General features: G+C 31.0%; 1 protein-coding gene across 4 annotated transcripts in view; it reads right to left on the bottom strand.

The window, feature by feature from the left end:
• Positions 1 to 20,556, bottom strand: part of LOC118184626 (uncharacterized) — a 142,716-nt gene that overhangs the window by 32,495 nt on the left and 89,665 nt on the right. For 3 of the 4 annotated variants that reach the window (XM_085806892.1, XM_085806895.1, XM_085806894.1), the window contains exons 8-9: positions 9,037 to 9,184; positions 1,192 to 1,245 (exon numbers count right to left, since the gene is read on the bottom strand). In XM_085806892.1, the coding sequence (XP_085663018.1) occupies positions 1,192 to 1,245; positions 9,037 to 9,184 (202 nt within the window). The remainder of the gene's footprint in view (positions 1 to 1,191; positions 1,246 to 9,036; positions 9,185 to 20,556) is intronic. The other variant, XM_085806893.1, reaches the window with a different exon arrangement.

The raw sequence follows: 20,556 nt of genomic DNA, 5'->3' as shown, positions 1-20,556 counted from the left end.
TTCAGAGAATAAAGAACTAAATAAAGGAAAAGAGACTAACTAATCTGGGGTGTTTCTGATTCTAATTTTCAACAGACTGCGTTAAATTTCCGGAATAGAATCAATCTTCGCTTAGGTTGGGTAGACCGCAAAAACTTTTAGTCCTATCCAATCCAGATCGGACAGTGACAAAAAAAAAGTCCGCTGCTTCAATATTAGATTTTGAGGAGAAAGGGGAGAACCTCCCAACCTCCGTACTGTATAATGTATTGTCAAAAAAAAAAAAAAAAAAAAAAAAAAAAAAAAAAGACTAATTACTTTCCTTTTATTTAAGCCGCTCCGAATATTATTCCTTAGAAAGCTAATCTGTGTAAAAACACGCCCATTTTTGGAAGTTTATCTATACTTCAGCAGTTACTGCAACTATATTATTATATTCATACATATGCTCATAATATAACGATCATAATAAACACGAATATGAACTGACTACGCGGAACGAGAATGCAAATTATTAAAATCTTGATAGAAATTCAAACGTGTGTAGTATTTGATTGGGAGGAAAAGAATACCGAATGTATCGGAATTTTCTACGTTTTCGCAATTCTTTGGCCAAAAAATGACGTGCACCTGTCTGTACTCTCATGCGCACCATAGGTTACGTTAATGCAGAGGAAGGGGGGGAAAAGCAATTTTCGGGAGTATGATTCACCACCTGACGTTGCATATAAGGAAGAAAAGTTGTTTACTTAGTTTCGGCTTTGGTACGGGGAAAAAATGCACGTTCATTAAAAACAAAGAATTAAAAAAAAAAGCACTAAAAGCAAGAAATAAGCACTAAAAACAAAAAATAAGGGTTTTAAAGAAAAAGTAAGCACCTATAAGGGCCTTTATATTTTATTTTCAAATATAAGGACTTATAAGCACTTGTAAGGACCGCTACGAACCCTGTTAATGCGCTAGAAAATGTTCATCAATGGATGTCAAATTAGTAAAAGTTTAAGGCTGACTAAATTAGTAAAAGTTTAAGATTAAATTAGTAAAAGTTTTGATTAAATTAGTAAAAGTTTTGATTAAATTAGTAAAAGTTTAACATCATACAATAGTTACTATCACTAGGTATATATGATATGCTTATCCCAGTTGCTCAGTATTTAAAAAATGTCACAAACTTGTTCAAATACTTAGAAATGAGGTAATTATCTAACTTACCGCAATCTGCCCCGCTAAACATTCATTATTAGCAATATCATCAGTTGAGAAGAGCTAATAAGTAAAAATTACATCAGAATACAATACAAATGTTTATAAACTTCAGATTAAAAAATTCTATACAGAAAAACAGAATTAGGCACATTGTTTAAACAGTGAATAAAATTCTTTAATCAAGCTCACTCAACACTTTTTTTTATGAAATATGGTATACAAATTGTCATCAATGAGGCATTTATTATAGTGATATTAACAATTATTTTAACTTCAAATAAAATATACAATTTAGATGTGTAACTGAACATAAATGAACATTTATTACTTTTAAATATTATGGTTTTTCTGTAACACTGGTTTTCTAGCCTCAGCTCTTTAAATTCAATAATTATGGTTTTATTAAATTCAATAATTATGGTTTTTGTACCGTATTTAGAAAGCTAATACGGTACAAAATCCGAGATCCAGATACTTTCAGACTTCAGGGATCCTGGATATTAGATGAGTTTAAATCTAGGCATGATCATAAATAATGAAGCATTTATGATCTAAAAAGGCTATTAAAATTTACGAAAAAACTTAATATTTATTTGTTTACTCTATTAAACATTTATTTCAATGTAAGCCTTTTAAGTTGCTTTGTTTTTGTGCTAATACTTTCTCTTTTTCTTCTATAGACAGATATAATTCTTTGTTCAATTACAAAGTTCCATTGTTCAAGTCCTGTAATTGCTGTGTCGAGAATTCCAACTAACTTGTGAATCGAAATTTTCTCATTTTCAATAATTTCCTTCACTATCAGTAGCAGTGTTTTGGCGATCTAGAACCATACTACAGATTGCATTGTTTGTTAATTGATTGATAACTGGGGTATTGTCATCGCAATGAAAACTTCTGTTATGTCATCTTCGTTTATTACCACTTCTACACATTTCTTTACAAAATCTAATAATTGGAAAACTTAATCTTTGCTCTGCGATATCCTAAAACCTTGAATTTCGAGGGTATCATTTTCACCATCCTCACCATGAAATATGGTAGCTGGCCATAAATTATGCCAAGCATTTTTTAAAGTATCTAGAGACACATACTCCCACGATTTTACGATGCTCCTCACAGCATATGTTATGCTAAAATATTTTAAAAATTCTTGAATAATCTTGCCGTTATTCAAGAAACTCAACATAGACTTTTAAAATACTACTTTATATTTGCATTTCAATAGACTAAATGATGCATGTAAAATTTGGAAGAACGAATAATACGGATACATTATCTTTCAATAAAACTTTGAGTGAAATATGAGCTGCACAGCTGGCTACAATCAAGTCAATTTTTGCATCATCAGGAAAATCAACCGAATTCAAATGTTACCTTGTGTCATCCATGCTCTTTTACTTGCATGATATATAACGGGAAAATCTATACTCCTTTAGATGCTCAAGGTCATGTATTCTTTACGATTACGAAAAGTGTACACTTGTGCGTTCCTGCAATATTTGCGTATGCTAAAATTGTTAGTCTCGCTTTGGAATCTTTGACACCTGTCGGAGACTTTTCAGCAGGGTTTGCCAAGGTATTTTGTGGTACATATTGCCAGAAAAGACCAATTTTATCAGCGTTGTGAATTTGTTCTGGAGATAACTTTTCACTATTAGTGAGTTCAATAAATTCATATGCAGTTTCATTCAGCAGTTTCAGCATCAGCTGAGACTATCAACTATCATGAGATTGGCGATGAAAGACACATTTGTTCTCTGCTAAATTTTGTCTTGCTTCTAATCACACACTGAGCAGATTAAGCATGAATTGCATTATTTTCGTTATTTATTATGCTCAAGTCTATTTCTTGCAAATGCTTAGGTTTCCTTGAATAAATAAATTCCTACATACACTCGAGGCTTATCGAGAGCAGGTGCGAGATATCTTACTGCCCGATTGTAGTCCCCACAAGTCCTAAATTCTGCTACCAAGTGCCTATCTACGTTCTAAAATTTTCCCATCACTAAATTCTGGATCCCAGTGCTTGCCCTAAATTCCAAAAATCTTGTCATCCCTTAATTTTGTTTGAATTCTGCTGCCCGGTGTGGCCATGTGAGCTCAGGCGCCGGTTTGGGGTTTATGCAAATAACAAATAAATTATTCTTAATTCAAATACCACTAATTGTAATCTCTTAGCCCATGAGTATCATTAAGAAAATCTATTTTTAACATATGGAAAGAAATTTTTGTTAAAATCTTTCCTCGCCAAGCATTTAGCGCATTTAACTGAAATCTGTAATAATCACCAAGCATAATGTCAACATAAAAGGTTACCATACTCTTTGTTATACTAATATATATATATATATATATATATATATTGTTTAGGCATCACTGCATGATTCATTATCCAAGTTGTCATGTGCTGACAAACATACAGTGATGAAAGCAAAATATAATAAATAATGATTCACCAGGTTGGCACCAGGGATGTAAAATATTAGCTGATATATTGTTTAGGCACCACTGCATGATTCATTATCCAAGTTGTCACTGACAAACATACAGTGATGAAAGCAAAATATAATAAATAATGATTCACCAGGTTGGCACCAGGGATGTAAAATATTAGCTGGTGTAAAATCAACAATGTAGAATGTTTTGGTTTGAGATGCAAGCCAAGCAGATATGCAGGTATGGTGCCAAATTACTGATCACACAAATTTATGCAAAAATGATTGTTTCTTCAGTAATGAGGTATTTCGGGCTGAAGTGAAATTAAGAATCGGGACTCTCTGCATACTTTATTATTTGGGGGGGGGGGATGAAATGTGCATGCGGTAAAGCATTAAAAAAAAAAAGTTTTGATGGTGGCTTTGAGGCCTGGATTTTAGATCATTCTGGATACTGGACATCCAGATTTTGAACTTTGTACTGTACATATACTACACTTCAACCAGGCTGCAAGGAGCATTTTGAATACTGAAATTTCCAGAACGAAAGAGACCAAACCATCTTTGATTGTTACTTTTTATAACGTACCTTGCTCATAAATAGCTTTTCCATGAGCATTTATTTCTTTTCTGAAATAAAACTGTAAAATGCAGCACAATTTTGTGGAAAATTAACTTATCTTCACGGTGCAATACTTTACACCTGGGCAAGAATATCAACACTTTTTGCACATCTGTAAATTTCCTCAGCTCAAATGCAGTTTGGTCTTGCCCACTGTCAATACCCTATGATTTGAAACACTCTATTATGAAGTCATATAGCCTATGATTTGGAACACTATATTGTGGCAGAAGGCCACAATATACTCAGTACTTTTTAGATTATCCAAATGTAGTCTTGCCCACTGCAAGTCATATACCCTATGATTTCGAACACTATATTGTGGGCAGATGGCTCAGTACTTTTTAGATTATCCAATGTATTGCATTTCGTGAAATAACAGTGCAAGAATGAAAACTGGATAAATTTTAATAACTACCAAATCAAATTCGGGGGGAAGGAGAAAGTTTTTAGATTTGATATTATGTCCAAAGGGGCCTTTTTTAATGTTTGGTGTTACCTTTATTTTTTACATATCATGTTCTTCGCACTTAAATCATAAAAATCAATTCAACAACAATGTTACAAAATATTTTAAAAAGAGCATACCTTTAGAATTTCTGATACACAGTCTCATGCACTAGAGATAAAATCTCCCCCCCCCCATACAGTGTTGCCATTGCTCGTTTTGAAATCCTCAAACGAGTTGGTTAATCAAAAATTCGTTAAAGTTTTACAAAATATGAAATAGATAATAAAACAAATTCCAAATTTGGACTTCTAGATGCCTATATTCAGGTGGAGGATTACGTTATTTAAAATTTAATGGTTCTAGGTACTGTTGTTTCATCACAATGCTAGAAACATACATTTATGCAAATTCTTCATTATTTAATTTCTTTAAATATAAAATAGAGCGATAATATTTCGTGGCAGCGATAATATAATGATTCGATGCAAAAAGCCAAAACATAGTTAAATAGCTCTTCTGGGCTAAAAAAGAATTTTAACAAATTATTATCAGGCACTGTTTCAAAATGCATAAAATCTTTGAAGTTTAAAGGAGCAAAAAAGCAAAGAAGATTTCAGCAGCAGTTTACAGTTGCTATAGAATTATGTAAATACAGTGGAACCTCGAGATACAAACACCTCTATATATGAGAAATTCAAGATACGAGAAAAGTATGGGTGAAAAATTCATCTCTAAATAAAAGCATTGACTCGAATAACAAGCAACAAGCCCGGCTGTGGGTATGCATGTCGCATTTCCCGATTTGGTTCGACTCAGTCAATCTCCTTGTCAGATTACTGTGTTCTTTGATCTGCAAGTTGTTTTGTTCGCGAGTTGTTTTTTACGTTTAACTTGAAAATAATTATTTCCAAAGATTGTTGCCTCAGATGGTACAGGAAAGAAAAAGAAGGAAGCCATGAATTGAAATTAAGAAAGAAATCAGATATAAAATAAGCATGGTGTAAGAGTGACGGAACTGGCAAGGCTTATGGCCGTTCGCCATCGATGATCTCACTATTCTGAAGAAGGAAGAAATTAGCAAACTTGGTGTGGCCAAAGGATATACCGTTACTTCCAAGCACCATCTAAAACTCCTAGAAGATGTTGAGAAGCTGTTGTTACTATGGATTAAAAAGCAGTTAAAAGGCAATTCAGTGTCGGAAGCTATCTTTTGCGCTAAGTTTACGAATCTGCAGTTAGACATTTTCCGAAAAGCACCGTGTAAATTGACTGAAAATGAGATGGCAATGAGATTTTCGGGGATGCAGAACGGATTAACTGGATTTCCATTATTTTCAACGAGGAAGTTTTGCTTCTAGATAAGAGAAATTCACTATACGAGCTCAGTGCTTATATTAATTATTATTAGCTCAGTGCAATTAAACTCATATCTCGAGGTTCCACTGTACCTTACAGCTTTGAAAAGAATCAATTTTAAACCTCTGTGGACAGCTGTCACGTATAAACAGCAGACCAAAAACTCACTTAAAACTCTAAATAGTGTGTATTCATGGCAAAAAAATAGTCGTACCTTTTAAGAGAAAGGTGCCATATATGCATATTTCCATGCAGAACATCTGTGTGCCAATAACAACTGGCATACTTTGCACAGTGCCTTTCATGCTAAGTAATTTTTCGCTTCATTTCCAGAACATGAACTATTTATTTCATTTTATTTGCTTTATTATTTTACAGGGAGGAAGGGGGCAGAAAATTAAAAGCACGCTTCTGAAATCATTCTTCCTAGTGAAGTGTGTAAATTCCTCTTTGGAGCAGATGCCACTTTTATTAATTCTTTGCTCTTTTTGTTGTTTATCAAGAGGATTCCTCCCCAAACAATGTACAGTATTAAATATCAGAGGAGATAATAGGTCATCCAAAAAGTTTTGTAGGTCTTTTGGTGATAAGTATAAATGAAGCAGTACAAAAAAGAAAATGTCTTAAATAATGTAAGCATAATTTTGTTATATGACATTTTGCTATCATTTCAGTAGCTGGAAAACACCTTTTTAAAATGTCATTTAAGTTTATTTGCAAAGAAGTTATCTTAGTGCTGTTTGACAATCTTAAAAAGAAAAAGCTTCAGGTGGTTCAGAGAATTTTGAACTATTCTGAAGAGGAAATTCAAAGAGTCAAGGTCCAATGCAGGGGTGGGCAAAGCTAGTCAAATGTGACCCTATTTCTTAGTCCAGGTCATTATGAAATATTCTGGAACAACATTTTCTTCCCTTTCCTACTTGATTTTATATGCAAACTACCAAAATCAGCAGCACAGAAATACAGTCCTATCATTTTTAGCAACTTTAATTTTAAAATTAAACAATGATACATGAATAGTGTTAAGAAAAAATACTGAGCAGAAAAGGGAGTTGAGGAAAAGAACATTTCACCTCTAAATTCTAATTTGAAAACGAAACAGTACACTTTTCATCTGATGATCAAAAGGAATAGGTCCTTTTTTGGCTTATTTTTTAAAATTATAACTTATTTTTTAAAACGATTCTATTTTGAAGGTATTTTCTTCTTTTCTGTCATGTCCTACAACAACGGCACTGCAAAACATCATCATAGCCCTGTACACAATACGCTAAAAAAGACCTTTTTAGTTTATGGTTTTAAGTATTTGCCCACTCCTGGTCTAGTGAATATTGGGGGAGGGGAATCCAACTATACTCAACAAGTTTTTGAAATTCAATTTAACGTGGAGCTAAACACCCTCATGACACAAGAAAACATTTCAACGATTGACCAGTTTTGGATGCTTTACTTCAAATTTTGCTTTAAAAAACTGCCATTTTTGACAGTACTTCACTGAATTTATTATATATTTTGGTGGCAATAATCCACAATGTACAATGCTTTTGTAGTCCCACTTCAGTATCCATTAGTCTTTTTACTGAAGCTTCAAGATTAAATTCTGACATTAAGTTTTATACATTGCAGCAAAATATAAACAATAATCAATATTTTAGTTCTTAAAAGGAGAGGCTTTTTCTAAAAATTCTTCATCTTTGACAGCTGGAATAAGAAAACATTTATGCTTATATTAACAAATAAATCTCAAAGAAAGAAAATAATTATTTAATATTTCAATGCTACGATTTTCTGTAAATCAGACTTGGGAACAAAATTATGCCACCTTTTAGTGTAAAACTGTTCACAGCAATCTACACCTCCCTAGTTACAAAGCTAAATCTTCCTTCTCATTTGGAAAAGATAAAGGCCTTGCAGAAAGGAAAACTATTCTATTAAGAAATTTAACATGATTTCTTTTAAAACATTAACCATTCACTTTTTGGATTCAGTTGAGAAACCATTCGTAATAACAGCAGCAGCATGAAAAACACATTTTCAGGTACTACTTTCTTCGATACTAGATATTGCAGGGGGAGGGGAATGAAGATTTGGTTATCATGTAGTATGTAATCATCTAAAAAATAACTTAATGTGCTTTTAAACAGTTACTTATCTTCTAGATGACAGCATTAAAATTGATTGCTACTTTTAATAATTTCTTTTTAAATCCATTTTATCACAGGTTCTTATTTAAAAATAGCATTTTAGAAGAGCCATCTGAAACAACTAACTAAGAGCAGATTACATACTACATGATCACCAACTGGTGAAGAAAATGACAAATGGTTAAATATGGTCCACAGCAACCTTACTGAATTTGATGCCCTTCCCTAAAAACCAAAAATGGTGAAATCATAACAGAACATTTCCTAAGATGCTTTTTGATGTTCATAAAAAATCCTGATTATTCAGCACTTTGGGGGTGGTTGTCTTACCTAGCCTCTACTGGATCACAGAATCTGAAAATTTATGTAATTGCAATATTATTTCATTTTAGGTCAATTTCTAGGTCCACGGGAAGTAAAAAAAGGCAGAAATTTAATTTTGATTCTTTTTTTTTGGTTCATGACATAATTATTCATAATTTTATGATATTATTGAAAACATTTTGGATATCTTGTTTATATGAGGAGTTACAGCAATATTAAATAAAAATGCACCTACTTATATTATAAACACTTATCTTCTCAATGCAATTACATTGAGAAAAGTAAGTAATAAAAGGGTTTGGAATACTAGTTAAGTTCAGTTTTATTATTTTATATGCATTAGTAAACAGCTTAATCATGCCAAACGAAAGAGGCCACGCTTTGAATTTTCACTTCCATCCATATGAATTATTTGCATTTTATATAAAATTATGAAATTACATGCAGGCATGCATGCTTCTAAGAAAAATTTCAAAAACCATTTGTAACCTAACCAGTATTCCAAAATTCTTCTACCTGAGAATCAAGAGAACTCCAACAATCCCATGAAGGACATACCGCAAGAAGATTATCATGATCAAAATTCCATGGAGTAGATGCCATTAGATCTTTAAGCGAATTCAAACCTTCTTCAACATTTATCACATGATTAGATAATGAATTTCTGAAAAGAATTATTCACTTTAGAAAGAGTTATAACTACTTTTAACTACTTGCAATTTTTAAACAATGATAGAATTCTCTGAAAAGCATTATTTCAGATTTCAATACACAATAAAACAATACATATACAGTTACTAGAACAAAGCAACATGCCTTTTCATATACAATACCAAGATCCTTTTTTTATGGAAAATCATTTAACAAAACTTTGCTGTCAGTATGTAATCAATGCAATTGTACACTTCAACTCTTTATATACTGACAATACTCACAATTACTATTCAAAGTCCCTACAGTACAGCATCGACCCATATAATTTTGATGGTTCTTGGATGGACCTATGCTATGTATCACCTAAATCCTCACTGGAAGGATTATTTGAAATTCTCTGATTTGTTGAGTTATATATTAATTTTTATTAGAATTAAATTTAATATAGTATTCAAAGTCAGCCATTTTTCCTCCATATGTGATGAAAATTTAATGTAAAAGTACTGATGGTACTATACACAAAGATTAAAGAAATTTTTAGACTTGTATTGTATAAATTGTCAAATACAGGAACACAGGTGATGATAAACTGGAGAAAATGTTATAAGCCTAGAATACACATAGCCAGATAAAGCTCTGAAATTGAACTTTTGTGTCAGATTCTATAGTTTTTAATACATAATTTGTACTACATGTTTTTTTTCACACTCACTTACCTTGCTCTATTTCTATGGATTCCTAGTTCAGAGCTATGGTATGCAAGTCACCTATGGTATGCTTTTGAGGTATAGCATTCTATTATCTACTATATTATTAGACCATTATTTTATATTTTCTGGCACATTAATAGTTAATTAAAATACTTACCCTCCAGCAAAAAGTAGCTCATGCTTATGAGAGGCTTGGACAGCCGTGCATGATTTAAACCTGAACTTTTCTCTCTAAGCAATGTAACATACGGTAAAACAAAAGAATACATTGTTCTGTACAAATTAATTTGTTCCAAAATGTAATTTCTAACACACAAATTTAAAGGATAATTATTAATTCAAATTTTGCTTCTGAGATGCCACCTTCATGTTAACAGTACATATCAGGAAAATGTTTTGCTTCATTTAAAAAGAAAGTTATATATTTTTTCTATTTAATTTTTAAAAGATTAAATGGTAATTTAAAAAAAATAAAATATGAGTGTATGATGAATGTACAGATGAGGTACCAGATAATATAAACACTTATAAAATTCTTTATTAACAGGAGTTGGACTACTCTTTGACAAGTACATACTGAAATGCTACATGAAACACGAAAAGGATATACAGGTCTCCCACATTTAAGGGAATATGAAGCCATTCCTTCTGCACTGCAATTTTGAAAGCATAACTGAAAGATGAATTTGAGCATGATGTTTGAATTGCAGATATCCCTATGAATGTTCAACACTGTTTAGGAGACTTAGACATTTAGATGAGATGTCTTATTTTATTGTCATGATTTTTGAACCATGCTTTAACATATCTAGCAGTTGAACAGAAGCTCCAGCATCTTGAAATAGTATTCAAGCAGTTTGAATAGAAGCTCCAGTGTCTTGAAATAGTATTCAGTGTCCAAGAAATAAAGCATGAAGAATACCAAAGTCTATCAGTACACTCCAACAGTGATAGGCTTTGATCTTCTCATACCGAACAACAATTCGGTCAAGACAATGAATGCCTAGCTGTCTCAACCCTTATCAACAAACAGTTACTACATATAGCTCAGAGCTGAGAAAAGATAGGCATGTGAGAATACTTCTTTGGGCATTCTCCAGGCAAACATGTCCACTAGTCTGAAATTGGGTGAATGTTGTTTCATTAGTCCAGACGACTTGCCACTACTGTGGTATCCAGCCTTGGTGAGCTCAGCACCACTGATGTTGCTCAAAAGTATAAAGTGATGTCACCAGTGGTTTATGAATTGTCACTCAGCTATACATGTTTGTAGCATTAAGTTTTTGCTTGATTGCTTTGGTTGTAATGAGATGAGTGCTCAATTTGAATGTTATCTAGGATAGCGATCACTTGTGTTTTTAACCCTCTGACTGCTCAATTTGTGGACCAAAATTGCTTCCAAAACTGCATAATTTTTTCCCCCCCATATTTTAAAATTCTATATATAGGAGAATTGAAAAATGCACTTTTTCTTTCAAGAAAATATTTTTTATATAGATTTTTATCATGAGAAAACTAAGTTGCCAAAAAAACCAATTTCAGATGTTATCACAAAAAAAAAAAAAAAAAAAAAAAAAAAATTTTAAATAAATTTCAGTTAATTCCTATTTATTGCATAATATAAAAAAGTAAAATGTATAAAATTTAAGAAAAGCGCTGAGGGAAAAATACCTTATAAATGCAGTTTAGTATGATAGAGTTCAAACTTTACAGTCTTTGCACCAGATTCAATAAATCTAATTAATAATCAATCTAACTATTAATATAATCAATAATTCAATAATTTAATGGGCCCACCAGCGGCCGAGCGGTAAAGTCGCTGAACACTGGTAGTTCGGTCCGAGGTTCGAATCCCGCGAACGGGCTGGCTGCATGGGTGTTTTCGTGGTTTTCCCCATGTGTAACGTGTATACGAGCCAGTTTCCCTTAGAAAGTCCTCCACAAAAGGCATCCCTCCTCTTAGGCATATAGCCCTAGTGTGCTTTGCCATAATTAAATACACCACCACTCAGCAATAATTTAACTAAATAATCAAGATAATTGCTGAAGGTTTTCTAGCAGTCATTTCTGTAAGAAAAAAGCAGCAAAAAGTGAAGTTTGAGCGCTAATACCACGTGCCTTCAAATGCCGCAATTTAGTGGTCAACTAACGATATCTGTTAATCAAAACGAAATTAAACACCTAATGCTGTATATAATTTATTTCAGTTGTTAAACGGGTAAAAAACGGGATGCGCATTTCAATAAAGGAAGAAAAACATATGCCCGCGGAAATCATGGGATGAGCGAATCTTGCTACATTTGAGTTGCCCGTGGAAATCGCAGGATGATCAGCCAGAGGGTTAAGGACTACTATATTCTTCAGCATCTACCTGCCCTTATCAGTCAGCTTTGTCTTTTTATATCCTATAATGGCTTGAAGATGCCATGAGACCATCTTCTGTGTATAACATCTTAATGGCTACTACTGCACAGCAAAAATGTTTTAATGCTTCAATAACCAATGTTCCAAAGAGGCATGGTTGTTGAAGTGTGTTTCAGATAAACATGATAAAACAACTAAGCCTCTTTAGAAGAAAACATCAAATTTAGAATCAAAATCTTAACATAAAAATGAGTCATGAGCTTTTACTATCACATTCTTTTCTGTATGGTTCTTTATGAAGTAGCAATTTTTACACTGAAAAACAACCACTGACATTTTTTTGTCTATTGTTAACTAAAAACTACAAATAAAAGCTACAAATTTTTATTAAATCCACAAAAAAATTAAAACTACATATTTTAGTTGCCTTATATCTTTACACAATTTCATAGCATTTAACAATGCATTAGAATTTAGAAATTTTTCCTTTAACCCTCTGATATCTTTATTTAAAATTAGACGAACATTATAATATGCAACAAAAAACTAATGTTAGCCTAATGGCAATTGTCTGCGCACCCAAGTTAATGAAGATGCTATCATATAAATATAAACAGCCTCATAAATTTCTAAATTACAAAAACAGGAGAATTAAGACCAACAAATATTAAAAAATACAAAAATTTACACTGACACTTCTGCATTCCACTCCCTAAAGTTTCACTGTTAATTCTAGTCTGCTAGTTATAACAAACAGTATGAAATTTCTTACCATATGACAACTACTACTACCACCACCAATAATAGTAATAATAATCAGTACGTTTCAGAATACACACAAACTTTATTTACACAAAACTGAAGGAAGCAGGAAAAAAGTTAGTAATAAAAAATATGACCAAAAATGGCTAACCTGATTTCTGATCCATATTTTGCTTTCAGTTCAAATTACTTCATTTATATGCAAACATTTAAATAACAATACTAAAATAACATTTATATAAGCATTACTAAATACGTCGAGGCCGACAGTCTAATAAATAATTTATTAAGAATTCAGGTTTAGCACTGGAGGTCATTAAAAATTTACTGACTTATAATATCACTGACTAAAGTAGATATAATTGGATTCTTCAAATTTCAGTTAAAGTTTTTAAAATTAACATGATTTATATAAAATCATATAAAGTTACATAAAATAACCAAAATTTTCATACAACATAAATAAAAAATTTAGAGAAAATCTTACTTTTGCATATATATTTCAAAACTTCTACACAAGATGCACAGTTCTTAAGATTCTTCATTAGTTTTCAGCATATGTGGTGTGTGCGTATATAAAATACAATTCTTTTGAAACTAAATATAAACATGCCTAGTTTTGGTTTTAACATTTGTTAAATTCTTTGTTGCATTTATAAGATTATTTGAAATTTACTAATTATGAATTTTAGTTTTTGGTCTGTGAAAAATTAGTTCTAAATTTCTCAGGGTTCGTACACATTTCCTTACATGAAAATTAAGGACTCTTAAGGACCATCAAAGAAAAAGGACCTATCAACAAACAAACAAAAAAAAAAAAAAAAAAAAAACGAATAGAATAAAGCAATTATCCATACAACTGACTTCATGCTTGTAATTTCACTTTAAGAAACTAACAGAAGTGTGTATTATGCACTATTATTAAATTCACTTTAATACTTACCATAAAACAATTTTGAAAATTAAACTAACTCCCTACAAGTTATGAAGTAGATAACATAATTTCTTTAAAAACATGTATAAGTGTATTTTACACTAATAACAGTCACTATTTTAGAGATTTACATGATTATTATTTAACTTGATATTTATTTAAACAGAGTCAACTACTATTATAACCACAATGTAAGAATATTTTGCAGATTAAAATAACTGATTTGTAAACATACAATTTATTTCCTTGGGTTTTTGAAAGATACTAGAATAATAAACTGTACAATAAAAGATAAAAAACATTTGTGCTTTTTTTAAATCTGAAATCTTTTCAGCTATTTTAACATCTAATTTATTTATGTCTATTTCCTTTTCTTTAACTACTATTCTACATTCATTTGCTTTGATAAACGAATCAATGTTCATGCTGGTCTCAACTTCATCTGCTAAAGCATCTACTTCTTCATTAATATCTTTAATGTCCCTTTGAAGAAAATTTTTCTTCTGCTTCATATAATCAATTTCTTCCCCAATGATATTTCTTTTCCTGTTTGATTTTTCAGATTTAGTTAAAGATTTTTGTTCTTCTAAATACTGCATATATTTAAACCTTGCAGAAGCTGCTGCTGATCTCATTTCTTTATTAATTTCAATAATAAGAACACCTCCAGAAAATTTTATGTAATCAAATACTGCGCGTTGAAAAATGTATGATGAGTCACTTTCAATTTCAATTGCTTTATTTAGAGAAGCCCCTTTCCACAAAGGCCTGTCCATGTGACAAGATAAGAATCATTTTCACTATTTTCCATACTTTTGAATAGTGAAAATCATGAAAATAAGAAGTGAGAAATGTGTCAAGAGAAAGATTTTGAGGATCAAAAGTAGAAAATTCATGCAAATTTGTCTTAACTACTTTGCCTAGAAACTCTCCAAACTGCAGCAGAATTTCACCCCAATCATCTTGTAAAACACGTTTATTCTGCATTAATACCGTCAGAAATATTTTCGATTGATCTTTACATTATGGTAACTTGGCGTTTTTTTGGCGAAACTTTGGCGACCAACTCTCCTACAGCAACCCTCTATTTCTTTTCCCCGCCGCCATTTTGTCTTCACGAAGTAAAGACATGTTTCTTTTCTTTTTATCTACTGAACACTTCTTCCAACAATCTACTAGCCGAATTACACTTATGCTAGAAATTTTATCTAACAAAACTGCTTAATCATGACAAATATTCACTGCAAAATTGGGAAAAAGTGCACAATACCATACTCCTTGCGCGTTTTTCAAAATAACACATACACATAAACCATGTACACGCCGACTTATTTTTACTTAAAAAAACATCCCAGAATTGCACAAAAACGGCATTGCGCACACTCTTCACTATATCCATGTACACTGCTTTTTTCTCATAAATTAGAAAAATTTCACGAAAATACATGACAATTTTCTCAATCTTTAAACCCGGTAAAAAGAACATATATGAAATTACCTGATCGCGAAAAAGTATTTACTATTTCCAAATATGAACATTTCCACATATAAAATAAATAAAATATCCAAAAACTTTTACCTCTAAATCATCTATTACATTATACACGTCACCAACGAATTCATACCGCAAGCATTACAAATACTTAAATACATTACAAATAACAAATATTTAAATTATTTCCATGCACGTTTACTTCAACTTAAACGTGTACCAAATTCCTACAAACATAAAATTCACAAAATAACTATAATTTAATTAAAATATCACTAAACCACGTACACGTCGACTTATTTTTACTTAAAAAAAAATCCCAGAATTGCACAAAAATGGCATTGCGCACACTCTTCACTATATCCATGTACACTGCTTTTTTCTCATAAATTAGAAAAATTTCACGAAAATACATGACAATTTTCTCAATCTTTAAACCCGGTAAAAAGAACATATATGAAATTACCTGATCGCGAAAAAGTATTTACCTTTTCCAAATATGAACATTTCCACATATAAAATAAATAAAATATCCAAAAACTTTTACCTCTAAATCATCTATTACATTATACACGTCACCAACGAATTCATACCGCAAGCATTACAAATACTTAGTATGATTTATTTAAATTATTTCCATCCACGTTTACTTCAACTTAAATGTATACCAAATTCCTACAAACATAAAATTCACAAAATAACTATCATTTAATTAAAATACCACTAAACCATGTACACGCCGACTTATTTTTACTTAAAAAAACATGCCAGAATTGCACAAAAATGGCACTGCGCACACTCTTCACTATGTCCATGTACACTGCTTTTTTTCATAAATTAGAAAAATTTCACGAAAATACATGACAATTTTCTCAATCTTTAAACCCGGTAAAAAGAACATATATGAAATTACCTGATCGCGAAAAAGTATTTACTATTTCCAAATATGAACATTTCCACATATAAAATAAATAAAATATCCAAAAACTTTTACCTCTAAATCATCTATTACATTATACACGTCACCAACGAATTCATACCGCAAGCATTACAAATACTTAAATACATTACAAATAACAAATATTTAAATTATTTCCATGCACGTTTACTTCAACTTAAACGTGTACCAAATTCCTACAAACATAAAATTCACAAAATAACTATAATTTAATTAAAATATCACTAAACCACGTACACGTCGACTTATTTTTACTTAAAAAAAAATCCCAGAATTGCACAAAAATGGCATTGCGCACACTCTTCACTATATCCATGTACACTGCTTTTTTCTCATAAATTAGAAAAATTTCACGAAAATACATGACAATTTTCTCAATCTTTAAACCCGGTAAAAAGAACATATATGAAATTACCTGATCGCGAAAAAGTATTTACCTTTTCCAAATATGAACATTTCCACATATAAAATAAATAAAATATCCAAAAACTTTTACCTCTAAATCATCTATTACATTATACACGTCACCAACGAATTCATACCGCAAGCATTACAAATACTTAGTATGATTTATTTAAATTATTTCCATCCACGTTTACTTCAACTTAAATGTATACCAAATTCCTACAAACATAAAATTCACAAAATAACTATCATTTAATTAAAATACCACTAAACCATGTACACGCCGACTTATTTTTACTTAAAAAAACATGCCAGAATTGCACAAAAATGGCACTGCGCACACTCTTCACTATGTCCATGTACACTGCTTTTTTTCATAAATTAGAAAAATTTCACGAAAATACATGACAATTTTCTCAATCTTTAAACCCGGTAAAAAGAACATATATGAAATTACCTGATCGCGAAAAAGTATTTACTATTTCCAAATATGAACATTTCCACATATAAAATAAATAAAATATCCAAAAACTTTTACCTCTAAATCATCTATTACATTATACACGTCACCAACGAATTCATACCGCAAGCATTACAAATACTTAAATACATTACAAATAACAAATATTTAAATTATTTCCATGCACGTTTACTTCAACTTAAACGTGTACCAAATTCCTACAAACATAAAATTCACAAAATAACTATAATTTAATTAAAATATCACTAAACCACGTACACGTCGACTTATTTTTACTTAAAAAAAAATCCCAGAATTGCACAAAAATGGCATTGCGCACACTCTTCACTATATCCATGTACACTGCTTTTTTCTCATAAATTAGAAAAATTTCACGAAAATACATGACAATTTTCTCAATCTTTAAACCCGGTAAAAAGAACATATATGAAATTACCTGATCGCGAAAAAGTATTTACCTTTTCCAAATATGAACATTTCCACATATAAAATAAATAAAATATCCAAAAACTTTTACCTCTAAATCATCTATTACATTATACACGTCACCAACGAATTCATACCGCAAGCATTACAAATACTTAGTATGATTTATTTAAATTATTTCCATCCACGTTTACTTCAACTTAAATGTATACCAAATTCCTACAAACATAAAATTCACAAAATAACTATCATTTAATTAAAATACCACTAAACCATGTACACGCCGACTTATTTTTACTTAAAAAAACATGCCAGAATTGCACAAAAATGGCACTGCGCACACTCTTCACTATGTCCATGTACACTGCTTTTTTTCATAAATTAGAAAAATTTCACGAAAATACATGACAATTTTCTCAATCTTTAAACCCGGTAAAAAGAACATATATGAAATTACCTGATCGCGAAAAAGTATTTACTATTTCCAAATATGAACATTTCCACATATAAAATAAATAAAATATCCAAAAACTTTTACCTCTAAATCATCTATTACATTATACACGTCACCAACGAATTCATACCGCAAGCATTACAAATACTTAAATACATTACAAATAACAAATATTTAAATTATTTCCATGCACGTTTACTTCAACTTAAACGTGTACCAAATTCCTACAAACATAAAATTCACAAAATAACTATAATTTAATTAAAATATCACTAAACCACGTACACGTCGACTTATTTTTACTTAAAAAAAAATCCCAGAATTGCACAAAAATGGCATTGCGCACACTCTTCACTATATCCATGTACACTGCTTTTTTCTCATAAATTAGAAAAATTTCACGAAAATACATGACAATTTTCTCAATCTTTAAACCCGGTAAAAAGAACATATATGAAATTACCTGATCGCGAAAAAGTATTTACCTTTTCCAAATATGAACATTTCCACATATAAAATAAATAAAATATCCAAAAACTTTTACCTCTAAATCATCTATTACATTATACACGTCACCAACGAATTCATACCGCAAGCATTACAAATACTTAGTATGATTTATTTAAATTATTTCCATCCACGTTTACTTCAACTTAAATGTATACCAAATTCCTACAAACATAAAATTCACAAAATAACTATCATTTAATTAAAATACCACTAAACCATGTACACGCCGACTTATTTTTACTTAAAAAAACATGCCAGAATTGCACAAAAATGGCACTGCGCACACTCTTCACTATGTCCATGTACACTGCTTTTTTTCATAAATTAGAAAAATTTCACGAAAATACATGACAATTTTCTCAATCTTTAAACCCGGTAAAAAGAACATATATAAATTACCTGATCGCGAAAAAGTAATGAACATTTCCACATATAAAATAAATAAAATATCCAAAAACTTTTACCTCTAAATCATCTATTACATTATACACGTCACCAACGAATTCATACCGCAAGCATTACAAATACTTAGTATCAAATATTTAAATTATTTCCATGCACGTTTATTTCAACTAAAATGTATACCAAATTCCTACAAACATAAAATTCACAAAATAACTATCATTTAATTAAAATATAATTAAATTCAAAAACACTACTTAAAATATAAATGAGCACATACATTAAATTAATACATACATAAATACCCATTTCGAATTCACTTTAGTTACGGCCATGGGATCCAAAAATTCACGAACACTGTTTCACACAACACAGAATAAAGCCAAATACAAAATTTCCAGATTTTTTCCCGATTTCCCCCCTTTTCCGATTAAAGAACCGTAATTTGTCCATTAATATCACATGACATATCCCATGATCTCTCATTTCCCTCACACAAAATAATGCGTAATCGGAACTGAGTACTGCTCACATTATTACCAAAGTGCCAGGTATCGCCTCCAAAATGTCGCCAAACTACCAGTTACCATATTGTAAAGATCAACCATATTTTCATTTTGTTCTGGGCTTTTTCTGGACTTATTAACCATCAATCGCGGGTCTATACAAGATGCATTTCGAATATGAGAATAATTTATTGGACATTTAGACATTAAGTGTTGTACCATTGTTAAGACACATTGTTGACCTTCTTGTCTCAATGCAAAACTTTCAGCTTGTGAAATGTCCTGGATGCATTTATCATTCATTAACTGCTCAGCAATGAATCCCAAATAAACTTTACTTTTATCATTATAACAATTTGGATCATTAAAATTAAATTTATAAAGATTTTCTGCTTTAGTTATTTTTGAATATTCTAGTTTCAAAATTTTAAAGTGCTGAAGGCAATCATTTACAAGTTTTAAGATATCTTCAGCAAAAAAGGGAATAAGTGGTTTATCACTTTGATGATATTCAAGGAAAGGCAATAATATTTTCGACAGAGAGAGAAAAAAATGTAATTTTATAAGAAATGTTTTATCTTTAGTTGCCTCCAACATATTTGAGAAGGATTTCGATGATTTTTTTTTAAACTTCCCCATTTCAACTTCTTTAATGTACAGCAGCAAGTCATCCTATATTTCAATGGCTCTTTCAACTGCTGGGACATTTTGCAACCATCGGTAAAAGCTGAACTTCACAGGTAGCTTTTTTAAGCCAAATATACTTAAAAAATCTTTACGTCTTGCAGGAGAATCTTTAAAAATCCAATATAAGGAGGATAAGAATGATGGAATGTCCCAGCCAGTGGATGACATATTATGCTTGAAAGCATTGTTACGAATGTGTAAACAACATGTTCCTAATGTCAAACATTGAATGTTATATTCCTTTGCCAAGTCCTGTTGCAATGAATCATAAAATTTCCAGTTTACTGCAGG

Source organism: Stegodyphus dumicola, chromosome 12, assembly GCF_044657685.1.
Source record: "Stegodyphus dumicola isolate Sdum_Otavi_A_Nest chromosome 12, ASM4465768v1".
Lineage (NCBI taxonomy): Eukaryota > Metazoa > Arthropoda > Arachnida > Araneae > Eresidae > Stegodyphus > Stegodyphus dumicola.
The sequence above is the reverse complement of the archived record's forward strand: the minus strand, read 5'-3'. Positions and strand labels throughout refer to the sequence as shown.